Source organism: Protopterus annectens, chromosome 3.part1 (assembly GCF_019279795.1).
Source record: "Protopterus annectens isolate FY-2018-M chromosome 3.part1, PAN1.0, whole genome shotgun sequence".
Lineage (NCBI taxonomy): Eukaryota > Metazoa > Chordata > Ceratodontiformes > Protopteridae > Protopterus > Protopterus annectens.
Genome location: NC_056732.1, coordinates 1,895,122,448 through 1,895,142,388, shown reverse-complemented (window position 1 = coordinate 1,895,142,388; position 19,941 = coordinate 1,895,122,448). Strand labels below are relative to the sequence as shown.

Sequence of the window (19,941 nt, the reverse complement as noted above, 5' to 3'; positions counted from 1 at the left end):
ATATATATATATATATATATATATATATCTGTACAGATCCCTGACGGCACTTTCTGCTGAAGCAGAAATCACCGAACATACTTAAACGAATGTGCTGTTCACCAAACCAGCACTTTCGGATAAGTATGCTCGTTGTGCCAGTCACACTATGGTGCAGTTAATGGAGAATTCCCTTTTCCCCACTGTAGTGCAACCTCGGAGTGACAATATAAAAGTAGGGGGGTGTGGTGGGCTTGCCCCACTGCATAAAAGAAGATTTATTGTTTTTTTTTTTCTGAACGGACTTTAACAAAAGCGCTTTTTCGGTGAAAGCACTTTATATATATTCAGGGCTGTCAACCTAACTGTTACTGTGTGTGCATGTTATGTAACTGTGTTATGTAGATATATGTAAACAGTCTATATCAGTCTATACATATAGATAGATATATATATATATATGTGTGTGTATAGGTTTACCTTTAAAAGGTTGAATGCTGAATGGTTGAAAATGAACTGGTTCAATTCATTGTATTGAATGATTAAAATGTTGAACTAAAATTAGTCTAAATTGAAAATGTTGAAATTATCATTTGATAACCGGGAAAATCCAACTGGACACAGGTCCATTTTCAGCGGAGGCCCGGGGAGAAAAGCTCCACATATAAAACATAAACAAAAACAAGAACAGTAGTACATTCTCATACAATCATATTGGAACATATTTAACATTTTTACATAGGTGAAGTATAACAAATAACCTTCTGAATAACATTGTTTAGAAAAATAGGTAATTTAAAAACCTTGTTTGTTAAGAATGAAGTAGTTAATAGAAAAGTGGTGAATTTGCCCATTTCTGCACTGTAGTGTGATATTGGAGTTGGTATTTTTAAGTAGGGGGAGGTGTGGGGGGCACAGCCCCCCCCCCCACAAAATAGTAGCACTGATCTCATTGCTTTTTCAGTTAAACAAGTTTAGATGTTTTGATCATTCAATGTTTTGGGTTTAGATGTTATTTTTCGACCAAATGAACATTAGACATTATGGCATTCAAACATTTTAAAGGTAGTCCATATATATATATATATATATATATATATATATATATATATATATATATATTTGAACAAAGAATCCCTGAGATATATATATATATATATATATATATATATGTATATATATATATGGTTCCCTATCTGTAGCCTGAAACACTTATAACACAATATATATATATATATATCTATATATATATATATATATATATATATATATATATATATATATATATATATACACACACATATATGGGTCCCCTTCGGTAGAGCGAACGTTTACAAGTTCGAAACTCATATGGCCGAGACCTTATGTTTGAACCTGTAAAAGTTCGACCAGACTGAATGGAGATCTCTGTACAATGCAAAATGGAAAGATTTCCCTTTTCCGCAATGTAGTGCAATCTTGGAGTTAGTATATTTAAGTAGGGGGGTGTGGGGACGTTTATTTTTGTTTTTTGTAGGTTTTTTTTTTTTTTTTTTTACTTTTTTATTCAGTGTTCCAACTTCTACAGGTTCGAACATATGGTCTCTGCCATATGTGGTTCGAATTTGTAAAAGTTCGATCTACTGAATTAGACCTATATATATATATGGGTCACCTTTAAAATCTCGAACTCGCGTTTGCCCGAAACGGAATCCGACGGGACAAGAATACCGAAAACGCAGATGACCGAAAAGGTGAGAACCCGACAGACTCGGTAAGTATGCGATCGAGTGAGGGATTTAGTGTTAGGGAGCGGACAGGTAAGTGTACAATAGTGAGGGACTGTGGGTTAGGGGTGGGTTAAGTGAGTTAGGGTTAGGGTGCAGGTAGGGTGTGTGTGCGATGGTGAGGGACTGTGGGTTAGGGGTGGGTTAAGTGAGTTAGGGTTAGGGTGCAGGTAGGGTGTGTGTGTGATAGCGAGGGACTGTGGGTTTAGGGGTGGGTAAGTGAGTTAGGGTTAGGGTGCAGGTAGGGTAAGTGTGCGGTAGTGTCGGACCTTAGGGTTAGGGTTTGGGTTAGGGATAGTGCATATGTTATGTAGTGTACTGTGTTGTTTACGTGTAGTGTGTTGGTGTAATGGTTTTCGGTGTTTTGCGTTGTCGGCGTTTTATGTTGTCGGTCTTTTCGTTTCGGTCATTAGTGTGTCGGGCAAATGCGGTTTCGAGGTTTTAAAGGTGATCCATATATATATATATATATATATATATATATATATATAGGGCCTATATTAGAACAGTGAAGGTTTAGCTTGTAGAACACCTCAATGTCGACAGCTAAACAGTGAAAGCTTATAACCATGAATGACCACTTCCAGAAATTTTTTCATACGGAAAAAATTCACTTGACCTTTATCAGGAATTTGCCCTTTTCCTCAATGTAGACTGATCTCAGAGTTTGTATATTTAGTTAGGGGGTGTGTGGAGGGCACAACCCCCACCCATTGGAGGGCTGAGGGGTGAAGCCCCTGACTTAATTAGAGTTTGAAAGTTTGTTTTAGTGTCTGACTGCCAAGCAATTTTTTTCCCTATGAAAAAATTTGCGGAAGTGGCCGTTAGCGGTTGTAACCTTTTGCTGTTTAGCTGTCGATGTTTACATGTTCAACAAGCTAAACATTTGGGTATATAATACAGACTATATATATATATATATATATATATATATATATATATATATATATATATATATATATATATATAAAATCTCACTATATATATATATATATATATATATATATATATATATATATACATACAGGCTGTACATCAGTTTGTCGATCACAGTTTGTGCGATATTATATTTGTGCAAAACTGCTGTTTCACCCAAATTAAAAAAACGAATGCCACAATGTTGAACCTTACAACAGTGAATGTAATACAACATTTGCTTTTCTCAATTTTGATACTGTGATGTAGATTGCACTGTAGTGGGGATCAGGAAATGTACTCTTTCCCTCACTGTAGTGCGATCTCAGAGTTTGTATATATAAGTAGGAGGGTGTGGGGGCGCAGACCCATATGAGGAGTGCAGGGGGAGTTTCCCCCCAGCAAAAGCGTTTGTTATTGTTGATCGGAAGTGAGCATTTCAGTAAAGTCAAAATGTTCGAGATTTCGACTTTACTGTAATGCTGCCTTCAACATTTTTTGAGTTCAGTGTTCTGATTTCTGAAAATGTGATTCGGACATCTGAACACTTGAATGGAGTTGTTTCGGCTAAATGATGGTAAACCGTATATATATATATATATATATATATATATATATATATATATATATATATATATCTGGAATCCAGACACATGCTCGACTAGCATATGTCCGAATCACAAAACATTGAACACACATACACGAAAGCGCTTAACATCGAAAAGTGCTTCCGTGTATGTGTGTCTGTTTCATAGATCGGACTACAGTGTAGGTAAGGGAAAATTCCCTTTTCGTCCCTTTAGTGCGATCTCGGAGTGAGGATATTAAAGTAGGGGGGATGTGGGGGGTGCAGGGGGCAAAGCCCCCTTGCAGAAATGTAGATTTTTTTTTTAACTTGTACCTTCGTTGAAGGTTGTGCGTCAGGGCCGGCAACTCGGCACGTAAAAATCTACTGCCAATCATTAGCAGACCAGAGTTCCGCTGTGGCGACCCCTAACTGGGGAAAGCTGAAAGACACAAAAACAACAACAACAACATACATGGAAGCACTTTTTGATGTTAAATGCTTCTTTTGTGTATGTGTTTTCAATGTTTTGTGATTCGGACAAATGCTAGTCGAGCATGTGTCCTAGACCTATATATATATATATATATATATATATATATATATATATATATATATATATATATATATATATATATATGCCACATACTGATAGATAGGGTAATCATGTGTAAGTGGGATAGGGAGAGACAGATTCATATACATAGGTCTCTGTATGCACAGATATATTTCAACATAGCAGTTCTTGGGGCAGATGAGGCATCAGATATGGGCTCAAGATAGTTCAGTGTAGGAGCATACCCATTGTGACTGTCAGTACTTACAAGGTGATTCCAGACCAGTCCTACCTGAAATATAGTCCGGGACTTTGTGTGCTGCAGCCATTTGGCTGCTGCACCTGATTCAACAGTCCAGCACATCCCTGATATTTTGTCCAAGGCATTCCCCAGATGTTTGCTAACTGTTATATATGACACTTACTTATCAACTGTACAGATTGTAACAGAATGTACAGAGTTTTGCCTCATATGTTTGGTATGTTTTACATAGAATTGTGATTTTCTGGTACAATAGTGGCAAAGCATTATAGATTAACATTCGGAAATGACAGACATTTGAGTTGCTGTCTCCATACACATCAGGAAATTCATGATAACGCACAACCTGTTATTCTCTGAAATTCCACATTTGTTTGGCCAATAGTTATTCCTTCTCCTTATATTTGGATCTTTGTCCTACTATTGTTCATGGCTTTGTCCAGATTTCTTGCTGTAAGTGGTTGAGAGGTATGATGTGACTGGGGTACATGATGTAATGCCACACACAGGGTGACAGTCCTCATACCTCTCACCATACATGGTTTTGCAGAATGTCCAGCATCCTGCTCCATATGTCTGCTCTGTTCTCATACAGTTGCTGCTAATCTGACCTGTTGCAAACTGATGTTATACTAGCCACTTTCTAGGTTACTCAGAGCATGTATAATGTCTGTAGGTTTGGCTTTCTGTCCCCCCATTTTCTCTGGCTTTGCCCAGCTTTCTTGCAGTAACAGATTGCAGCATTTTGATAGTGTGTGGGACTCCTACCATATGAGTAACTCACATGCAAAAGTTATAGGTGTGGCCAGCTTCAAACCATCAACACCATCAACCATGCTAATGTCCTTAGCCCAAGCCACACCAGCTGCCATAAAATGAGGTTTAATTCCTCACACTATTGACAGCATACAGACGCACATGGTGACCCCTGCATTTTGTGGGAAATAGAACAAGTGACCAAGTTCTTTGTGACAGCCCTGGAATTGTGTGGTCTGCTGCTATATCCTTGCAAATATACTGTTACTGTAGTGGTAGGAGAACACTGTCAGTGGTAGGGGACTCTGGCATTGACAGTTGTGCTGCTGTAGTATAACTGCACTGTTTGGCATTTCCCTTGCATAATGCAGTGGGGTTCCTAGCCATGTCACCTAATGCATATTATGGGGCACTCAGTACTGGACAGAGTACCTGTTGTCCCAAGTAGCTGTTAGTTCTATGTAAGTAGCCCAGTAGCCCACTGTATTCCCTTCAACACATGCAGCAGGTCTATACATATGCTACCATAGTGTAGTACCCATAAATTTGTTGCTTAGGAGAGTTTCTTACCTTGGGAATGTAGCAGTTGAGAGACCTGTGTTTCAGGGCTGACTCTGTCTGACGCTCACTGTACACAGCCAGTACATGGTTAGGTACAGGTTGTGTGGTCTAGCTGGGAGAGAACACCTTCTTATTAAGTTGTTACAGTTACATGTAAATGTAATATAACCTACATGGGGATAACTATTTTTTATACTGATACAGCTTGATGTCTGTTTGTTATTACCTACACAGTGAACACCTTGTTATTAAATTGTTACAGTTATATGTAAATGTGCTATAACCTACATGGGGATATCTAATTTTACACTGATACAGCTAGCTGTGCATGTATTATAACCTACACAGAGAACACCTTGTTATTACATTGGTACAGTTATATGTAAATGTGCTATAACCTTCATGGGATAACTAATTTTTACACTGATACAGTTAGCTGTCAGTGTGGTACAACCTACACAGAGAACACCCTGTTATTAAATTGTTACAGTTATATGTAAATGTGCTATAACCTACATGGGATAACTAATTTTTACACTGATACAGCTAGCTGTGCATGTGTTACAACCTACACAGAGAACACCTTGTTATTAAATTGTTACAGTTATACGTAAGTGTGGCATAACCTACATGGGATAACTAATTTTACTCTGATACAGCTAGCTGTGTGTATGTGTGTTACAGCCTACACAGAGAACACCTTGTTATTAAAGTGTTTCAGTTATATGGAAATGTCGTATAACCTACATGGGGTAACTAATTTTACTCTGATACAGCTAGCTGTGTGTATGTGTGTTACAGCCTACACAGAGAACACCTTGTTATTAAAGTGTTTCAGTTATATGGAAATGTCGTATAACCTACATGGGAATAACTAATTTTTACACTGATACACCTAGCTGTGCATGTGTTACAACCTACACAGAGAACACCTTGTTATTAAATTGTTACAGTTATATGTAAATGTGGTATAACCTATACGGGGATAACTAATTTTTACACGGATACAGCTAGCTGTGCATGTGTTAAAACCTACACAGAGAACACCGTGTTATTAAGTTGTTACAGTTATATGTAAATGTGGTATAACCTACACGGGGATAACTAATTTTTACACGGATATAGCTAGCTGTGCATGTGTTACAACCTACACAGAGAACACCTTGTTATTAAATTGTTACAGTTATATGTAAATGTGGTATAACCTACACGGGGATAACTAATTTTTACACGGATACAGCTAGCTGTGCATGTGTTATAACCTACACAGAGAACACCGTATTATTAAATTGTTACAGTTATATGTAAATGTGGTATAACCTACACGGGGATAACTAATTTTACACTGATACAGCTGGCTGTGCATGTGTTACAACCTACACAGAGAACACCCAGTTATTAAATTGTTACAGTTATATGTAAATGTGCTATAACCTACATGAGATAACTATTTTTTTACGCTGATACAGCTAGCTGTGAATGTGTTACAACCTTCACAGGGAATACATTGTTTTTAAATTGTTACAGTTATATGTAAATGTGCTATAACCTACATGGGGATAACTAATTTTACACTGATACACCTAGCTGTGCATGTTTTATAACCTACACAGAGGACACCTTGTTATTACATTGGTACAGTAATATGTAAATGTGCTATAACCTTCATGGGATAACTAATTTTTACACTGATACAGCTGGCTGTGTGTGTGTTATAACCTACACAGAGGACACTTCATTTGTATACTGATAGTTACCTGTTCATGTTCTACATCCTTTCTTCATGCAGTTGCCTGTACATGGGCTGTGCAGATGTCATTGATTATGATTAAGTTTTCTTATTTTCATACAATTTGCATTAATTCTTTTCCACACAATAACAACCTTGCGTTTTACCTTTGGAAAACAGTGAAGCACAGAATTGCCAGATCCCAGGCACAGATTCTTTGGAACTAAGTGTTTCTGATGGTCATCCAATGCAGGGTGATATCAGATGCCACGTCAGTTTTATTTGTCACCTTGAGATTGTGTGCCCATCTATGCAGCTTTCCCTACCATGGTTTTACCTTTGTCACATGATGTTTACTATTTTTCCTTCTACATATAATACTATCAACAAAGCCTCTCTAAAAGACATAGTGTGTTTTTAACATTGTTTTTGTTTACTTTGGTATTGCCTTAACATTGTTAAAGTAAAATATTGGTAGAATTGGTATTTCAATCTTTCGCAATCATTTTTACCCTTAACAGACAAGCTGGTTCCTAATGAGGTGTCATACCCCTCTGAACTTAAGTCAGAAGCCAGAAACTGATCTTAAGGAGTAAGTATACCCCCACCCCAGACAGACACATGCTAAATCACTCCTACACCAGAGAAATGAGGTACTTACCAGGGTTGACAACAGACAGCATTTCTTTCCAAACACTGTACTGTAGGGGACCTTTGTATACCCCAGGACTCAGGTTCTTTGAAACCACTCCAACATAAATACGATGTCTGACTTCTTTTTCATATTCTTTCATAGTCCTGTTAATAAATATCAGAAACCATGTGAGTTATTGCCCTTACAAATTATTGGAAATCTTAAACAGAAAGAAATAATTGTAATAACATACCTTTCTATTTCATCCTTGATCCCCTGTAGAAAATAGAACAGCAAAATTGTAATGTTGTTGTGCACATTTTTTTTGGGGGGGGTGATTTTATTCTACTGGCATAATTGTGAAATTATTCATAAACAAACCATTTGTTTTCATTGCCATGCTAATACTGAATGAACAGCCTTGTCTTGAGAGAAACCATGCAACATGCATTGAAACCAGAAAGAACATTCGTGGATAGCCATGGTTATACATATATATCCTGAAGTGAAACTCGCCATACATACATACATACATGCATATATATATATATATATATATATATATATATATATATATATATATAAAACAATTCCCATGCAGTTTCCTAAGTGCACGTTTGCATTTTGTTGGTGGAATATCAAAAGGTCAGCATTGTCCATATCTGTTTGTTTTGATAGCTGGATGTCTGCATCCCCTCATAACCTGTCTGTTCTTGATACTCAGTCACATGGTCAGCTACGTGTCACAATATGTCAAAGTCAGGGATAAGGAAGCACATTAATAAATTAAAAGTATAATAATAATTCAGTAACTATATACCAAGAACCGGCTTTCGACCCTCTCTGATATTTATCTCCTCCTTTGAATGGAATTATTATTTCCTCACACCAATGATATCCACCATCTTACTAAACTCATTTAACTTCAATTCACTGGTTTGAAAGTATGTCATACTTTACTAAAATCTATTATTTTTTTCTCTTTATTTTGCTTTTGTAGTTTTGCTTGTATAATTAACTGTACAATATTCTGTTTGTTATATTTGTTTTAACTGTAGAGCTTTTCTCCCCGGGCCTCCACTGAATGGGCTGCTAACCCAGTGGACTTTCATGGTCAACAAATGACAATCAATAAATAAATAAATAAATAAATGAATAAATATAAAGGCAAGAAATTTGTCATTATGAAGAGAACATAAATTTTTAGACTTTATCACTGTGAGCTTCCTTCAAAGCAAAATAAACTCTTTAAGCCTCCCGCAGATACAATTCATTTTTAGTCAGATATACATATTTGCTGTCTCTTATCCATCTGCATCTAATATAGTCCTAGAAAATAATTTTGAACTATTTTAAACATACGAGATTTTCAGGGCTCCATATTGAAATATCATTACTTGAAATACTGAGTGCCGACAAGCTGAAAAAAAAAAGGCAGAAACTACAGGAGAATATAAAATCTTACAAAATGCTTTTCTCCTTTAAACTTCTTTTTCTTTTTTGCAGAGGCAAGCCCTCCCTACACCCCCCCAATGTGGGGTGTAACCCTTCCACCTCCAAACTTATATATATTTATATATAAAACTCAAAAACGTAATGGCAAAATGAAGCACAACGAGCATATAAAAGTCAACCACAATATGATGTGTTCAGGCAAGCGCTTTCAGCTCACTGATGTGGCATCTTCTGTGTTACTCATATTCCTATTCCTCACTCTGTACAGGTGCTCTCTAATCTGTTCCCTAAGTGAACGGTCCCTTTTCCCTATATAAAATCTTTGACAGCAAAGGCAGTGGGCTAAATAAACTATGCGCTTGGTACCACAATCAGCCCTAACATTAAACTTATAAACCTTGCCTGTATCTGGATGCATAAATTCATGAGAGTCTATGTCAATATGCTCACAGAACCTACATTTCCCACATGGGTGAGTACCTACATTTCCTATCCCATTATTCTTATGTTTATCTGGGTAGCATAACATTCTCTTCATAGACTGACAGTTCTTATAACAATAACTAGGAGTCAATCCTACCACCTTTACTATTCTCTCATCTGTTAATAAAATGGGCCAATTCTTCTCAGTCACCTGCTTAATACTATTTATATTACTACTATTTATTTTATATAATATATAATACTATTTATATTACTACATTGTATATTTTACTCCACCATCTTTATTTTCTCTTCTCCTAGTGGCTAGGTCTCCACTCGCCACTTCCATTTCATGACTCATAAAATATGGCTTTGCCCTCCCATCTCTTAATCCATCAACTTGTCTTAATACGTCCATTGTTTCATTTTCTTTATAACCTCTTCTATCAAAATTATCTTTGAACACTTCAATTCCCCTCTTATAATATTCCTCCATATGGTGTAACTAGGACATCCTCATCCCTTGCCCTTTGACCATATTTCTGAACAACTGTCTAGGGTGCATACTCCTTCTAAGGAGAAGGCCATTTCGCTGACATTCCTTTCTATACAAACTTGTACTGATAGTTGGACCCGACTGCTTAGTAACCAAAACATCTAAGAACTCTACTGACATCTTAGAGAACTTCATAGTGAACCTAAGGAAATCTGATGTTCATAGGTTCATAGGTTCATACTAGGCTATCTGCCCTAGAGCATTTATAAGCCTAGCCAGAGTGTGTTTGGCTTTGGCCACCCATTTTAAATTAATTTTGCTATGCCCTTTTTGAGGTTAGTATACTGTGCCTCTGTCTAACAGTGACACAGAAGTGATACCCAGGGTAAACCTATGATCTCCCATCCACTCATCAAGATTCCTCTTGAAGACAGTCAATGAGGGACTCTGCCTAACCTGGACTGGGATTTTATTCCAGAGTGAAGGGAGCCTCTGGGTTATGAATCTGTCCCTCCAGCATGTCCTATTTATTTCAGTGCTGAGGTTCAAGTCTCTCGAGCGCGTAGCTTGATGGGATTTGGATTTGCTAAGGTGCAGCATGTCCATTAATTCCGGGTTGGACATGGCTTTATACGTCAGGCACAGATCACCTCTGAGAAGGTGGTATGCCACTGAGTAGAGCTGGAGTTTCTTTAACCGGGCAGCATATGGCATCTGTTTGAGCCCTTTGATCCTCTTGGTGAGGTACTTTTGGGGTCTTTCCAGTTGCTGTAGGTGTTTGGTAAGGTACATCCCAAAAGGGGCATTGTACTCAATTATGGGCCTGTTGAGGGATGAGTAAAGAGGCACAATGACCTCCCCTGATCTAGATGTGAATCCCTTCATGATTAGGTGGGCTATATAAAATGTTTTTCTAAACACTTTGGCCACGTGGTTATCAAATGAGAGACTGCTATCAACTTGGGTCCCCAGGTCCCAAATTACTTCTTCCGTACTTAATGGATTACCACCTATGTGGTAATTTGTGGGAACTTTGTTTTTGCCAAAGGGGATGACTATACACATTTTGGTGTTTAGCTTGAGGCCATGGCTCTGGCACCAGTTGTCTGTTTCTATGAGGCCCTTTTGGAGGATGCTTGTGTCGGCTGGAGAGTCGATTATGGTGCCCAGTTTGCAGTCATCTGCGAACGTGGTCAGCCACAGTCCTTCCATGTTGGCCTGTGCCTCCGAGAAATATATACTGAACAAGAGAGGTCCCAGGACTGAGCCTTGTGGGATGCCAGTTGTAACTGGTTTGGAGTCTGACATGGCTCCAGCAATTCTAACCATGTGGGTTCTGTCCATGAGCCAGGTTGCAACCCATCTAGTGACATAGGGGTTTATATTTAAGCTGGTGAGCTTATCTATAATGCCCGAGTGGGGTATTGTATCGAAGGCTTTTGCGAGGTCCAGGTAGGCTGTGTGGACCACCTTCCCCTCATCAATGGCCTTGGTGACTGTTTCAAAGAAATCAACCAGGTTTAAGAGGCAGGATCTGCCCTTAACAAAGCTGAACTGGGTAGGATCCAGTGTCTGTAGGTCCCCAATATCTTTATTTATGAGGTCCATGATGATCCTTTCCATAGCTTTGCAGACCAAGCTAGTCAGACTTATGGGGTGATAGTTTCCAGGATCTGTTGAGGCACCACCTTTGTGGAGAGGGACCACTGTTGCTGTATGCCATTCTTTGGGTACATATCCTGTAGTAAGGCTGAGACTGAACAGTAGTTTTATGTTTGGGTTTAGCTCTTCTTGGAGTTAATGTAGGACGCAGCCCGGCACACCGTCTGGTCCCATTGATGCTGTGTTTTTTGCTTTGGAGAGGGTGGCTCTTACCTGAGCATCTGAGATGTCAGGGGGGGCAGCACACTGCTGGGATAGATATTTTTTTGGTGGGGAGGGGGGGGTTTGTGCTGAACCTGTCAGCTAGGATGTTGGCAATGTCTGTGGGTTCGGTGTATTTTTTGTCATTTTGGACTAATTCTGAGCATATCTGTGAATTCCCACCGAGGTACCTGACATAACTAAAGAAAGCCTTGTGATTATACTTAGTGTCCTGTGCAATTTTTCTCTCTAAGCTGGCCTTAGACGATTTGGTGAGTGCCCATAGTTTTTTGCTAATACTGATCAGAGATGCCTTCCCTTTTTGGGATTTTGCTCTATCATGTAGTAGCTTTCTCCTTCTATTGTATAGTTTGTTTATGGCTGGGGTTCACCAGACAGGACGTCTGCCTTTGGAGGATTGGGTCTTGTTTTTATTTGGGATTGCATGATACATGCATTCCTGAAGGTGTTCTTAGAATGCGTTTATAAAGGATTCTGTGGTCTGGGCCGTATTTTCCATAGGCCCTGGGGCTTTGAAGGATTCCACCTCAGTTTTGATGAGTGTGAAATTTGCTTTAGAGAAGTTTTTCACTGTGGTTTTCTGGGCAGGGGATGGGGTCGGGATGTGAATATCCAGTGAGATTAGTTTATGGTCTGATCTTACCAGTGAGGGATATACTTCTGGTCTGAAGCATAGAGTCCCCATGTTGGTGATGATCAGGTCCAGTATGTTTTCCCCTCTTGTGGGAGTGGTAACAAGTTGTTCCATAACATTTGAGTTTATAAATTCTAGGAACCTTTGGGCTAGGGTGTTGGAGATAGAGTAATGCTCCCAGTCTATGTTTGGGTAGTTGAAGTCGCCCAATATAATGGTGTTTGGAGAGACCTTCATATTTTTCAATGTTCTCAGGAAGACCGAGTGGGGTTCCTGGGTTTGGGAGGGTGGTCTGTAGCAGGCTATAAACTGGAAGGCAGTTTTACCCACTGTTAGTTGCACATGGATAGTCTCTGATGCTTCGTGCTGTGCCACCAACCTGGAGGTGTGGGTATCTTTGACGAATATTGATACTCCCCCTCCTTTTGTGGTTCGGTCCAAGTTTTGGGGCTGAAACGTATGGCATGAGGTATAACCTGGTAGTGCTGGGGTACTCTTGGGAGCCTTGAACCAGGTTTCTCTTAATGTACAGATATAGATGTTCTCCATGCTAAGGAGAGTTTCGAGTGCATGCATCTTGAGATTTAGACTTCTGGCGTTGAGTAGCATTACTCTTAGTTTCTTATCCCTTGTGATTCCTATGGAGGTGGGTTTGTCTTTTGAGCCTTGCCTAAGAAAGGCACTATGGGGGTGGCAAGAGCCTTTGCCAATATCTGAAAGCCCAGGGGTGACAGGTGCAAGCCGTCCCTAGCGAAGCATCGTGGCTTGTCGAACATGTCATCCCAGGCTGACAGGCATTGGATCCCCTTTGACTGACACCAATACTTAAGTCAGTTGTTGAAATTGATCATCTTGTCTTAATATTGTGGCATCATTCTTGGTGAGGGTAAGATGCTACTCAAGGTCAGGGTCATACTGGCCTGGGCTACATGCTCAGAGAGCTCCTCTATGTCTCTTTTCATGTAGTCCAGGGAGGTACGTCTCAGGTCATTCACACCAGCATGGACAATGACTGAGTCATATTTGTACTTGCCTTGGAGTGACCTGAGTGCTTGTGTTATGTGGCAGATCCTAGTGCCCGACAGGCAGCTCACCGTGACCTTCTCCTTGTTCAGCCTAGTGAGCGGGACATCAGTGTGCCTGACGATAGAGTCACCTATTACAAGTGTATCAGGTGTGTTGTTTAGCCTTAAGAGCTGTGACTGTTCAGCACACTGGTTTTGTGAGCTATGTGTTGCATGTGTTTTATTTTGGGGTAGCGGTTGCTTGGGTGTCTGCTTTGGAGGTCTCTGCTGCTTAGGTAGATTTTTATTTAGAGCCTCCGAGTATGTTTTTGTGTGTCTATGTGTTTGGTTTGCTGTTGTGGTAGGTCTGTGTAAGACTGGAATTGTAGTGAGTGTGGCTTCCTTCTCCTCCTGACTGGTTATGCCAGAGTTGAGAGAGCTTAGCCTCCAGTTTGGCTATATGGTTGCATCTCTCACATGTGTTGGAATTTGTTGGGAGGAGGAGAGGGTTGTCTGCGTACATGAGGCAGTTGTAACATTGCCTCAAGATTCCCAGATTCACCAGCTGGACCAGAGAGGAGATTGACAACTGACCTTTGGACATGTTAGAATAGTATTGGGAATTCCTTTACAACTGAAAAAAAGGGCCAATGGGGAACAAGGTACTCGAGGGGAGTTTGTGAGGGTGTAGTGCTTTTAATTTTTTTGTGCTGACTTATATAATTGCTTTAGGGAGCAAGTGCCAGGGTTTAGAGTAGGAATAGGGTGTTTATTATGAGAACTAGATCAGTTCTAAGGGAAAAAGTGAAGAGCAGACTTTGTGGAGCCGAGAATGGTTTAAACCCAATTAAGCGGTGCTGCCCAATGCTGCGCTATGCGCAAAATCAGGCAAAGCTGTGCTAAAGCGGGTTTTATACAGGGGGACTTGAAAGAGCAGGAAATTGGCCCTAAATGGCCAATAGACTACCAGATTATTGTGCTGGGAACACTCCTCCAGGGATAGATAGGATGCTCTAAGCTCCTCACTGCCACTGGTGAACAAAGAAGCCTCCCTTTATCCAAGAAAGGAAATGGGCAACACAGGAACTTTCCAAAAGTCCAGAATACAGCAAAGCCAGTATTTGGACTACTCTAGTTCAGGAAAGATGGGAAACAAGGATAATTTATTTTCTATTTTTTTGCAACAAACAGAAGGAAAATGCAATAAATATGTAACACAGGCTAGTGCACTTGAGTGTGTAGCCTCAACAGGTAAATGCAACAAACAGGACAAATTTAAAAAGTGCAGGTGCAAAAACAACTGTAAACAGTTTAAAACAGTTCAAGAAGCAGAAAAACTTGCAGTTTAGCTAGATTGGACAGTCGCCCAGGTAGTAGCAGGAAAAAAAAACACTTTTATCAGGTTAGCAGTAGCTCTTTTAGCCTCTCTGCTGCAAGCACCACTCTCCAGGACCACGAGGAGCTTGGCTGAGTAGTAACAAGTGCAAAATCTGTGCCAAAGTGGGTTTGGCCAATAGACTACCAGATTCTTGTGCTGTGAACACTCCTACAGGGATAGATAGGCTGCTCTAAGCTCCCCACTGCCACTGGTGAACAAAGAAGCCTCCCTTTATCCAAGAAAGGAAATGGGCAACACAGGAACTTTCCAAAAGTCCAGAATAGAGCAAAGCCTGTATTTGGACTACTCTAGGTCAGGAAAGATGGGAAACAAGGATATTTTTTTTTGTTTTTTTTCTTTTTTTGCAACACACAGCAGGAAAATGCAATAAATATGTAACACAGGCTAGTGCACTTGAGTGTGTAGCCTCAACAGGTAAATGCAACAAACAGGACAGAATTTAAAAGTGCAGGTGCAGAAACAACTTTAAACAGTTTAAAACAGTTTAAGAAGCAGAAATACTTGCAGTTTAGCTAGATTGGACAGTCGCCCAGGTAGTAGCAAGAAAAAAAAAACACTTTTATCAGGTTAGCAGTCACTCCTTTATTTTCTCTGCTGCTAGCACCACTCTGCAGGACCACAAGGAGCTTGGCTGAGTAGTAACAAGCGCAAAAAATGCGCCAAAGTGGGTTTGGCCAATAGACTACCAGATTCTTGTGCTGGGAACACTCCTCCATGGATAGATAGGGTGCTCTAAGCTCCCCACTGCCACTGGTGAACAAAGAAGCCTCCCTTTATCCAAGAAAGGAAATGGGCAACACAGGAACTTTCCAAAAGTCCAGAATAGAGTAAAGCCTGTATTTGGACTACTCTAGGTCAGGAAAGACAGGAAACAAGGATCATTTTTTTTCTCTTTACTTGCAACAAACAGCAGGAAAATGCAATAAATATGAAACACAGGCTAGCACACTTGAGTGTGTAGCCTCAACAGGTAAACGCAACAAACAGGACAAACTTTAAAAGTGCAGGTGCAAAAACAACTTTAAACAGTTTAAAACAGTTCAAGAAGCAGAAATACTTGCAGTTTAGCTAGATTGGACAGTCACCCAGGTAGTAGCAGGAAAAAAAACACTTTTATCAGGTTAGCAGTCACTCTTTTAGCCTCTCTGCTGCTAGCACCACTCTGCAGGACCACGAGGAGCTTGGCTGAGTAGTAACAAGCGCAAAAACTGCGCCAAAGTGGGTTTGGCCAATAGACTACCAGATTCCTGTGCTGGGAACACTCCTCCTGGGATAGATAGGCTGCTCTAAGCTCCCCACTGCCACTGGTGAACAAAGAAGCCTCCCTTTATTCAAGAAAGGAAATGGGCAACACAGAAACTTTCCAAAAGTCCAGAATAGAGCAAAGCCTGTATTTGGACTACTCTAGGTCAGGAAAGATGGGAAACAAGGATCATTTTTTTTGTTTTTTTCTTTTTTTGCAACACACAGCAGGAAAATGCAATAAATATGTAACATAGGCTAGTGCACTTGAGTGTGTAGCCTCAACAGGTAAATGCAACAAACAGGACAAACTTTAAAAGTGCAGGTGCAAAAACAACTTTAAACAGTTTAAAACAGTTCAAGAAGCAGAAATACTTGCAGTTTAGCTAGATTGGACAGTCGCCCAGGTAGTAGCAGGAAAAAAAACACTTTTATCAGGTTAGCAGTCGCACTTTTATCCTCTCTGCTGCTAGCACCACTCTGCAGGACCACAAGGAGCTTGGCTGAGTAGTAATAAGTGCAAAAAACGTGCCAAAGTGGGTTTTATACAGGGGGACTTGAAAGAGCTAGAAATTGGCCCAAAACGGCCAATAGACTATCAGATTCTTGTGCTGGGAACAATCCTCCAGGGATAGATAGGGTGCTCTAAGCTCCCCACTGCAATGGTGCACAAAGAAGCCTCCCTTTATCCAAGAAAAGAAATGGGCAACAAAGGAACTTTCCAAAAGTCCAGAATACAGCAAAGCCAGTATTTGGACTACTCTAGGTCAGGAAAGACAGGAAACAAGGATAAATTTTTCTCTTTATTTGCAACAAGCAGCAGGAAAATGCAATAAATATGTAACACAGGCTAGCACACTTGAGTGTGTAGCCTCAACAGGTAAATGCAACAAACAGGACAAACTTTAAAAGTGCAGGTGCAAAAACAACTTTAAACAGTTTAAAACAGTTCAAGAAGCAGAAATACTTGCAGTTTAGCTAGATTGGACAGTCGCCCAGGTAGTAGCAGGAAAAAAAGCACTTTTATCAGGTTAGCCATCACTCTTTTAGCCTCTCTGCTGCTAGCACCACTCTGCAGGACCACGAGGAGCTTGGCTGAGTAGTAACAAGCACAAAAACTGTGCCAAGGTAGTATGTAAAAACTCCACAAATGCTTGTAGTTGTTCTATTGTGCCCTCCCACATCAGAAACACATCGTCCACAAAGTGACGATAAAACATGACATGTTGAATATACATCTCATTGGGGAATACCACTTCAATCTCCCAATGTGCTACCACAGAATTAGCATGGCTATTAGCACAACTCATTCCCATGGCTACCCCGTGTTTCTGAAGGTAGTATTGGCCATCAAACACAAAGACATTGTTGTCTAATATAACATCCATAAAACTGCATAACAATTCAATTAATTTACTGTCATATTCACTTTGGTTCCTTAAATATCTTCTCATACTCTACACCCTGTGCATTCGGTAAGACCATAAACAGGGAGACTACATCTTATGTTACTAGTAATGTAGAGTCACTCACCCTGCCTGAGCATGTATATGTATACAGATCTTGAAGAAAATGCTTGGTGTCCTTAAGTATTATGTTTGATTTATTCAAATTCAGCTTCACATGTTTTTCTATAAAAGTAGAAAAAGGTTTGGTCACCCACCCTCTTCCTGCTACAATAGGTCTAAAGGGTGGAGTGACCAAACTCTTATAGATCTTCAGTGAGCCCTGAAACATAGGCACCACCAGGTTCTCAACCATAAGAAATTGCATTAATTCTACTATAAGAGACTAACTCATTAGGTAGTCATTTAATAATATATGCATTTTCCTAAGCATTCTATCTATACATCCTTGGTTAATCATCTCATATACCTCACCATCATGAAGCATACCCTTAATGGATCCATAGTAAAAATCCCTATCCATCACCACTGTCATGCCACCTTTATCGACTGGTCGAATAACTATGGAGTCACCTCTTCATATAGACTCTAAGGCTTCTTGTTCAGAGTGAGTTAAATTATAGAAACATTTGCCATGATTACCCACTTGAAGTAAATGGTGTAACTCACCCTCACATATTCTAGCATATGCTTCAAGTATAGAGTGATTCACGGGTATACAGCTGCTTAACCTCTTACTGCGGTGGTGGTGCTGCGTTAGCATTGTCACCTCACAGTAAGACGTTGTCCTGTTCGATTCTCAGCTAGAGTGTCTTCTGTGTGGAGACATGCGTGAATGGGCGTACCTTCATTGAAGGTTGTGCGTCAGGGCCAGCAACTCAGCACGTAAAAATCTACTGCCAATCATTAACAGACCGGAGTTCTGCTGTGGTGACCCCTAACTGGGAAAAAACAAAAGACTCAGCATAGTTGCTTAACCTCTTAAAACCATGACTTGTCGACATCTCACTACTAGGGTGTGTTAATCTAACCATCACATTTCTAATAAATACTTTTAAATCAATCAATGTTTGTGAAGCAGTCCTTTGTTAAGGATGAATACCTCAATCTCATTCAATGTTCTATTTGTTAAGTTTAAAACTAGTAAATCTTGAAGTTCCACATGTTCTTGATGGTCGAATAATTCATCTGATCCACTGGTTGCTTCCTTTTTCTCCGGCCACCACTACTTGACCGATACGGTTCTTGACCCTGTTCCATCCGAATGGAAAAAGGTGGTTTGGGAAACTCCTATGGTTGTACCATTAAGTTCTGTTTCTTCCTTCCAACCATCAGTTCCCCTTGTGTTGCATTCACCAATTCCATCACTACTGGCAATGCAATTTGACTCCCAGCTACATCATTCCATTGTGACCGACAGGTTTCATTAGTTCTCCTCACTTCATCAGTCTCTCTAGTTCTCTCCATAGGTGAATTATTCACCAGGGTAATAGCTTTAGCTGCAGACTCATTGTCTTGCTCAGTCCTAGTTTCAGTTCTACGCCACAAAAACACATGGCCTCCTCTAAAATCTGTAATATCTCTATCCAGCCTCTTCTTTGTCATGCCTATGAGGTGTTTTTCATACACGGATATATTATCGGCTATACCATCTACTGCTTTATCCACTACTACCCCTTCCTAACAACATTCCCCACCAAAATCACATAAAATATTCTCATAAATATTCAAAGCATTGTAAATAAAAGAACAGAACTGCTCTCTTGGATTTCAAATACATCTCCTCACATCTTAACTCTATCAGAAACCTAGCTTAAACCACACATCCTCAACTCAGAAATCTTACCTCCAGGCTACAATATCATTCACCCAGATAGAACCAATAAGTGAGGAGGGGGTGACTATCTCTACTCTGAACTACTAACCCTGTCCACTCTCTCCATCTCTGTTCCATCTTGCTCACCTGCAGAAATCTTTATCATTAACTGTCACCTAAACTCACATAAAAAATTTGCTATAGTCTCTATATACAACCCCTCTGGCAATAATATTCCAATTCTAGACAACTTTCTCTCCTGGCTCACACAACATGTCACCTATGAAACCATCATACTTGGAGATATTAACATAGACTGGTCTAACCTGTCATCCTCATTCCCTACTCATAGTCCCATCCTCCATGGATTTTACCAACGCATTTCTACCCCTACTAGAACTAACAAAACCATCCCTTCTGGACCTATCCTTGACTGGATTCTTATGTCAGCTCCCAACC

The 19,941-nt window shown here is 39.8% G+C and overlaps 1 protein-coding gene across 1 annotated transcript in view; it reads right to left on the bottom strand.

The window, feature by feature from the left end:
- Positions 1–19,941, bottom strand: part of LOC122798812 (zinc-binding protein A33-like) — a 313,259-nt gene that overhangs the window by 8,738 nt on the left and 284,580 nt on the right. The window contains exons 4-5 of the mRNA XM_044067934.1: positions 7,977–7,999; positions 7,751–7,887 (exon numbers count right to left, since the gene is read on the bottom strand). Coding sequence (XP_043923869.1) covers positions 7,751–7,887; positions 7,977–7,999 — 160 coding nt within the window. The remainder of the gene's footprint in view (positions 1–7,750; positions 7,888–7,976; positions 8,000–19,941) is intronic.